This window comes from Sinocyclocheilus anshuiensis, unplaced genomic scaffold (assembly GCF_001515605.1).
Source record: "Sinocyclocheilus anshuiensis isolate Anshui unplaced genomic scaffold, SAMN03320099.WGS_v1.1 scaffold383, whole genome shotgun sequence".
NCBI lineage: Eukaryota > Metazoa > Chordata > Actinopteri > Cypriniformes > Cyprinidae > Sinocyclocheilus > Sinocyclocheilus anshuiensis.
Genome location: NW_015548204.1, coordinates 198,708 through 207,307, shown reverse-complemented (window position 1 = coordinate 207,307; position 8,600 = coordinate 198,708). Strand labels below are relative to the sequence as shown.

General features: G+C 36.6%; 1 protein-coding gene across 2 annotated transcripts in view; it reads left to right on the top strand.

Annotated features, from left to right (window-relative positions):
* Positions 1 to 8,600, top strand: part of LOC107653460 (centriolar coiled-coil protein of 110 kDa-like) — an 11,251-nt gene continuing 2,651 nt past the window's right edge. Inside the window, exons 1-11 of one of the 2 annotated variants that reach the window (XM_016440173.1) lie at positions 1 to 254; positions 526 to 706; positions 1,531 to 1,659; positions 2,456 to 3,485; positions 4,987 to 5,108; positions 5,396 to 5,561; positions 6,584 to 6,687; positions 7,548 to 7,664; positions 7,748 to 7,849; positions 7,946 to 8,062; positions 8,272 to 8,345. In XM_016440173.1, coding sequence (XP_016295659.1) covers positions 560 to 706; positions 1,531 to 1,659; positions 2,456 to 3,485; positions 4,987 to 5,108; positions 5,396 to 5,561; positions 6,584 to 6,687; positions 7,548 to 7,664; positions 7,748 to 7,849; positions 7,946 to 8,062; positions 8,272 to 8,345 — 2,108 coding nt within the window. In that variant the 5' untranslated portion in view covers positions 1 to 254; positions 526 to 559. The other variant, XM_016440174.1, reaches the window with a different exon arrangement.

The following is an 8,600-nucleotide window of genomic DNA, read 5'->3' as shown; positions in this document are numbered from 1 at the left end:
TGAATGACAGATGCACGGTGTAGGATATAAAAATCAGCCTTCTGCGTCATGTGGATACACAGTAATCTAGTTTACTAGCTTCGTTATCATTCTCGACGTAAAACGGGCATCTGTACGTCCAATAAACATCAGCACAGCGACATCGTACAGCGTTACAGTCGCATCTGTGGTAGACGAAAGCCTTTTGTTCATGCACTTTATGTAGTTTTTCTTATTTATTCAAACAGAAGCTCCAGGCTGCATTGCGATAAAAGGTAAGTGCTGATGCTGAGATTTTAACATCTGTGCACGGTTATCTGTTAATAGCAAATACATCTTTACAGATAAAAGAGCAGTGGAATGCGGAGCCATTTATTATCGACAGCTTTGACATAATAGGCTAGTTTGTTTAAAATATGAATAGCCTATAAAAGCCTGCATTGTTAGCAAACATGACTGCTGCTGTGAAAGCCGAATCTGTAACAGAATAAGAACGGCAACGTGCTTCTATTTTAGCCTATATAACACTTGCGTTTCAATATTTAGGCTACTCCAGCTGTGAGAGCGCTGTAGAGAAAACATGGACAGCTATGAGGATTTCTGCGCACGCATTCTATGTGAACTGCAGTCGGAAATGGTGCGTGAGAAGAGCTGCAGTACCGCACCTGATCGACGGGTGGCGCACTCGCTCATCTGCTTTCATGGCAGGCCGCTTTTGTCTCCTGTTGTGAGTACAACACATGATAATTGATATTTTACAAAACAACAAGGGGGTCAGAAATGTAGTCTGCAATGCTGTAGACTCTCAGAAAAAAGGTACATACACTTTACTTTTGAATTACTAATATGTACCATTTAGGAGGAAGTAATGTACAAAGATGTACCTTTTAGCTTTTGTACCTCAGGGTTCTGCCCCGGTGACAACTTTGTACCTTTTTTCTGAGAGTGTAGTTTTATGAATTATGTCTCATAAAGTTTAATGTTACACAGTGTGACCACAAACATTTTTCATGTAAGTCCTCAGTCAGAATTTTTGACAATTGATTTTCTTTGTGATGATAAACTTTAAACTCACGCACAAAAAATATAGTAATGAAACATTATTAGGTAACACTTTACTTGAAGGGGTGTGCATAAGACTGACATGACATCTTCATAATCATGACATGACACATGTCATGAATATGAAGGAGGTTTTATGCATGTTTATGACAACTGTCATTAAGTGTCATTCACTCAGTTATGTCATTTTTAATGCAAATATGACATTATTTGACCTAAACCTAACCTAACCCTACCCCTACCCTTACCCATAACCATAGCCCATAACAAAGACATTATGTAGGTGTCATGATTATGTAGGTGTCATGTCATGATTATGAAGGTGTCATGTCAGTCTTATGCACACCCCTTCAAGTAAAGTGTAATCCATTATTAATAATAATAATATTTAAGTTCGATTTGCACCTTCAAAATCAGCAGAACATTGTCTCTTATTTTCAATTGTCTAATTATTATTATTTATTTATTCTGTGTATTGTGTTTTTCCAGCTAAGTGAGAAACAAAGAAGGGAGATGGTTGAATACAGGAAAAGAGCAAAACAAGTGGAGGCCGAGAAACAGGTTCATTACAACAAAAAACTCCTCAATCAGATTCAGACCATTCTTTGGACTGATAAGGTAAGACAATTAGTGTTTCTTCAATTATAGGCACTTTTATGTCCTAGGGACTTATTTATTTTTCAAGTGTTTTGTGACTTTTACCCCTATATGCATATTTTAATGTTTATCCTTTTTTAAATCTATTTTTATCCTTTTATGGTTTTATTGTTTTTAATCCAGATATTAAACATAACATCCCATTATATTCACAGTATATTCACAGTACTGTTTACTGTATTCGATCAAATGCAGATTTGGTGAGAATATATGGACTTCTTTTAAAAACATTAAAAAATATTTCAAACTTTGTACCATATGTGACCCTGGACCACAAAACCAATCATAAGGGTCAATTTTTCAAAATTGAGATTTATACATCATCTGAAAGCGGAATAAATAAGCGTTCCATTGATGTATGGTTTGTTAGGATAGGACAATATTTGGCCGAGATACAACTATTTGAAAATCTGGAATCTGAGGGTGCAAAAAAATCTAAATATTGAGAAAATAGCCTTTAAAGTTGTCCAAATTAAGTTCTTAGCAATGCACATTACTAATCAAAAATTACGTTTTGATATATTTACAGTAGGAAATTTACAAAATATTTTTATGGAACATGATTGTGGCATAAAATGATTTTTGGCATGAAAGAAAAATCTATAATTTTGACCCATACAATGTATTTTTGGCTATTGCTACAAATATACCCCAGCGACTTAAGACTGGTTTTGTGCTCCAGGGTCACATATATATAGCTTATTTACTATCATTTGTTGCATATTTACTTTCATATCTTGTTGCACTTGCATTATAGGCACCAAAAATATTGGACGTGCCAAAGCTTTCAGAGCAGTGCCTGTCTCCATCAACAAAAACAGACTACAGGAATGGTTTTACAGTACTTGATACTGCAAATCTTACACCTACTGGGGCCACAGAGCCGTACATTTTCTCTAGCAAGCAACCAGTGAGCCCTTCAGCTGAGCTGCCTGCTGTTATGAGAGAAACATCTGCAGAAGAAAAACAAATGCAAGAGGAAATTGAAACAGAAGGAGTTTGTCTGCGGAACCTACTGAAGAAATCACGTGAATTCATCCAAAAAGAGCAAGGTAAACAGGGGTCGAAGGTCATCAGCAACAAAATGGTTGATCCAAGCAGGATACTCTCTGAAAGCCCATCGGATAAAGAACACGGCAGTTCTCTGGATGGGACTGCATCTGGTTTACCCTTTTATATTTCCTCACCAAACCAAACCTCTCCCAGTAACCTGACAAGCCCAGAACCTGGTGCCAGTTTAAGTGCCAGACCCCACCGCGGACGTCCTCGTCCCATTTCTACTGGCAGCATCTTCTTTTCTTTCCCTGAAAACCCCAACCAACTGAACATTACAGCGCACGCAATGCCACAGGAAGTCAAAACAATTGCGACGCAGGAAAGGAAGCTACTCGGAGTGGAAAATGTGAGTATGGGTGGATATGATGATTACTCCGGGTTGAACGAGACCGTGGGACGATTAGAAACATCTCCAGTGGATCCTGAGCTCACAAGCCCTCTGTTTCGAAGGAGATGCCACACGCTGGATAGCCATCTGTCCTCACGTCATCAGAGTCCAGTCATAGACCGGAGCCAGGAGAGAATGCCTCGGTTTATGGCTGGGGTCACTGCGAGAACGCCCACTCGACTGTCTCCTCCTTCACCGATGAACAAGACTTTCACACGGGACAGTCCCGTAGCAGCATTTATGGGGTCCGGAATCACCCTGGACTCTCCTTCTTGTACCAAACTACCTTTTGAGACCGAAAGAAACAGTGTTATTAGCACAGCACTGAAAGAAAGGAGAACAGGTAAGAACAGAGCAAATGAATACGCTATTGAAGAACCAAGAACCAAAATGAGTTTCTGTTCCATGACATCAAAGTTCCTAAAAGAACTTTTCATTCTAGATTTTTAGGAAATAGTCATCATCATAATGCCAAGAACCCCAAAATATGATGATCCCCTTGCAAAAGACCGTCTTCTTAAAATATAGATTTTTTTTAGAAACTTAAATAATTGGCATTTATGAGGTCATTCTAATAAGTGAAAACAAATTATTAAATTATGGTTACAAATATTTCCATACACACTACCATTTAAAAGTCTGGGGTTGGTAAGATTTTAAAATATTTTTTTACGTATTTTGGAAAGACGTCTCTTATGCTCACCAAGGCTGCATTTATTTGATCAAAAATACAAATATAAAAACATTCATATTGTGAAATATTAAAATAATAGTTTTCTAGTTGAATGTATTTTAAAATGTAATTTATTCCTGTGATTTTCAGCATCATTATTCCAGTCTTCAGTGTCACATGACCCTTCAGAAATCATTCTAATATACTGATTTGCTGCTCAATAAATATTTCTTAGTGTTGAAAACAGTCATTGCTTAATATTTTGTGGAACGTGATACATTTTTAAAGGTTTTAATTTTATGAGGTCATTCTAATAAGTGAAAACAAATTATTAAATTATGGTTACAAATATTTCCATACACACTACCATTTAAAAGTCTGGGGTTGGTAAGATTTTAAAATATTTTTTTACGTATTTTGGAAAGACGTCTCTTATGCTCACCAAGGCTGCATTTATTTGATCAAAAATACAAATATAAAAACATTCATATTGTGAAATATTAAAATAATAGTTTTCTAGTTGAATGTATTTTAAAATGTAATTTATTCCTGTGATTTTCAGCATCATTATTCCAGTCTTCAGTGTCACATGACCCTTCAGAAATCATTCTAATATACTGATTTGCTGCTCAAGAAATATTTCTTAGTGTTGAAAACAGTCATTGCTTAATATTTTGTGGAAACGTGATACATTTTTAAAGGTTTTAATAAATAAGTTCAAACGAACAACATTTATTTGAAATAGAAATCTTTTGTAACATTATAAATATCTGTAACTGTCACATTTGATTCATTTAATGTCTCCTTTCTGACGTATTAATATCTTTCAAAAAATACTGAATTGTGATATGATCAATACTTCTTTTTTGTAGAGTGCTTCTATAATAATAATGATAAAAATAGCTTTCTCTGTTTTCCCTTTTCTAAAGAACTCAGAAACCAAAACACTAATATAAATAACCAATAATGTCACATCAAGAACTTATTGAACCATGAAAGGAAGAACCATATAGCAACTCAAGAACCCAATATGGCTACAAATGATTCTTGATTAAAAGAGTTAATCAATGGTACCTCAAAGAACCACTTATGAATGTTAATTTGAGTATAAAGATCAGATTTTTAGCATTCTTTGATAAAGTATCCTCTCAATTGTGTGTCTTTTCCTAAGATGAGATGCAATGGCAAGTCCACGCTCTAGAAGACATGCAGAGGTCTCTGGAGGACGATTATGTTTTCCGGATGTCGTGTCTGATGGCAGAGCAAGAGAGAGAGCAACTGCACCTCAGTCAGGTCAGCACTGGCTCTGTTCCAAACCTTTGTGAACTGCCTCATGTTTACTATCTACGTAGGCAGCTACCTTTCAAGACCGCATCATAACCCGGTCACTCACATCTGCTATGCATCAACTGGAATAACACATACACAAATATTGGGTGTGAAATATGAATAAATATACTCATAATCAACATTTCTCTGGACGAAAGTTTGACTTGGGTTTGGGCCAGACTGTGCCCTGGGCTTTGATATGCATCATTAAGTGTATTGTATATTCTGACATTAGTTTGTTCCTCACTCAGGAGTCGGAGGAGCGGGCCAGGAGACTGAGGGGTCAGGGTGGTCTGAGTCCTGTAGCGGGCGAGGACGGGTGTGAATTAAGGGCTGGTGAACGTTACCCTATACTGAGCCCCATGTGCTCTTTAAGCCCAGGAGACAGATCACCAAGACACCCTGTGCCAACCATTGGTATTATTTCATTATTTCAGCCCATGATTAATGTCTTAAATTTGCTACCACTATGTTTAAATGGATGTTTAGTTGATTTATGGATGTAAATATGTTGGTATATATTAAAAGCATGCTTTTAAGGAATAGTTCAGCAAAAAATGAAGATTCTGTCATCATTTACTCTCCCTCATGTTGTTCCAAGCTCTTTTTTTCTTTCTTCTGTGGAACACAAGTGGATGAGGGCAGACTATGATGAGCTCCAAAACAACAGAAAAAGACCATAAAAGCATCATAAAAATGGTCCATATGACTCATTATCTATATTTCAAGTCTATACAGAAGAGCTCTATAGAAGTGAGGAACTGTGAGGAACTGAAATTTAATTCATTGCATTCGGTGTTGTTACAGTGTTGTTATTGTTAACTAAATTGTTAACTAAAATTAAATTGTTGAAAAAAAAAACCATTATAAAGATAAGATAAAAACAATAAAATAAAATAAAGAAAACTCTTAATTGTAACAAAGCTGAAATAAAATATGGTATTAATATTAAACTAAAAACAAAAGTAAAAATGTAAACGAAAATTAGAAATGCTGCCTTGGCAACTAAATGAAATATTTACGTTTAAGTACTAAAATTGACTAAAATGAAATAAAAATGAATTAAAGCTATATAGAAATCTATATTTAAAAAAACTAATAAAAATGACAAAGGCACATAACAAGCTGTTTGATAAATGTACAGTACAACTAAAATTTCTAATATAAAAATAAAAGCTAATTCAAAATAGGAATAAATACTATAATAGTTTATAAATAATGCTAAAAGGACAATGGTTCAACACATTCAATTGAACAAACAAAAATGCAGTCACGTGGACTATTTAAGATGCTTTTAGTTCTTTTTGGAACTTTTTTGGTGTTTAGATTCTAAAGCAACATGAATTAATGATGGTATAATTGTCATTTTTGGGTAAACTCTTACTATGGTACATGTACTATGGTATATATGCATACCTGTCTGTATTTTTACGTTTTAGGTTTCCCTTCAACCAGTTTAGATGTGGCATCACCTTCAATACAGACTCCCATTTACATGAGAGGCCTAAATCACAGCACAGCAAAGAGAAACAGGCTGAGTCAGGTTGATTTTTAATGTGCTTTTACAACGGCAAATTAGTCCCTTTATAGTAAAACAAGCTTCAATAAAGAGTATGAGAAAGGTGTATTTAAAGGGGTCATATGATGTTGCTGTGATTTGGTGTAATGAAATGTGTTTATGTGGTTTGAGGTTAAAAAAACACATTATTTTCTACATACTGTACATTATTGTTTCTCCTCTATGCCCCGCCTTTCTGAAATACGTCGATTTTTACAAAGCTCATCGTTCTGAAAAGCGAGGTGTGCTCTGATTGGCCAGCTATCCAGTGCGTTGTGATTGGCCGAATACCTCAAGCGTGTGACGGAAATGTTACGCCCCTTGCCATATTGTGATGCCGTGTACCGCTTCGTCCACGGTGAAAGCCGATCCGGCGATCCACAGCGCGAAGTTGATGTATTTCCTCAGCGACCAGCAAGGATCAGCTCTAGGCATGACGAAGCGGATATCATCCTCTTTTGGAAGGCCAAACAAAGTAGTTTCGCTTTCACAACGAAGCACACAGCGCCTTCACGCCATGGCGGCAGCGGCAACAACAATACTACAGCGAGAATAAAAGTTACGCCTTCTTTCTTTGCGTGAACATTTGGGTGGCATTATGCAAATCTTCCCACATCGTGACGTAGACATGTGGGGGCGTGTTAGAACGAGCCATTTTAGGTAGGCGTGGTTGACTCTTAACTTTTATAAAGAATATCTCTTTGGATTTGAGACTTTAGTCTTTGCAACTTTACAGATCTTCTTTATGCACCAAGAGCTTGTAACACTCCAAAGATTTAAATCGCATCATATGACCCCTTTAAAAGTCCAATTTGATTGGACTCACGGTTTATAACTGGTTACAGGTTGTAACAGCGGAGCAGCAGAGGGCGCTGTGTCACCTCACTGCCATTGTGAAGGGCTTCCTCATCAGACGACTGCTGAAAACAGAGAAAGTCAAACACCTGCGTCAAACCATACAAGTGAGAACACAATATAGAGTTCACATACATGCTAATTAAAGTCTTACGCGTTCTATCATCCTTACGCGTGTGTATTTCCTCAGGACACGCAAGAGTTTATTCGTTCATTCAGCACTGACGCTCCTCAGAGAAACGACTCTCTGTCAGAGCAGGATCTCTCTCTGCAAGAGCGCGTCAGAGCTCAGGTGCCACGTTTGTAATGGTTTGATACTTAAAGAACAGTGTGTACAGCATCAGAACTGCAACTAAAACCTTCTGTTTTGTGTCCGTTTCTCTTCCAGTTACGTGCGGCCTTGTTTGACGTTCATGATATCTTCTTCACAATGACTCCACAGGAGCGTCTGTCTCTGCTGCAACAAGACAGAGAGCTGCGCACCGAGAGAAAACTCCGAGAGATGGTAACTATCAGGACAGACCTGCGATTAGTTTTCATGTTTATTGGCTGACTTTCTTTCATTTTGGTCCGTTTTGAACCTTGGCCATTGTTGAAGTGTTTGTTTCCTTCCTATTTTGGAAAAGTACAAAGTCATTTCCATATGAATGTACAGCTGTGCAGGTCAGTGTTTCTTTCCAACACACGTAGCCTACCATTTTATTTGGCTTGCAGGAAAAAGCAAAAAGCCCCAAGGACAAGGTGATTTTGTCTGCTGCTACCCAGAAATCTCTTGATCGAAAGAAAAGGTGAGTGAGCATGATTAAAAATACTTGAATTTGAATTTTATTAGCACAATACTGTTATGTTTTATGCAGTTTTTAGTATTATAGACTAATAACTATAAGACTTTTTTTGAGATGCAAATGGTCATGTACAGGGTCCAAAATTGGCACCAAATAAACAAATTATTGGACAGTTGGATGTTATTTATTTATTTATTTTAAAAAGCTGTTTATAAATGTATTTTTAAAAAGTGTATATATACTGTGTATATATATATA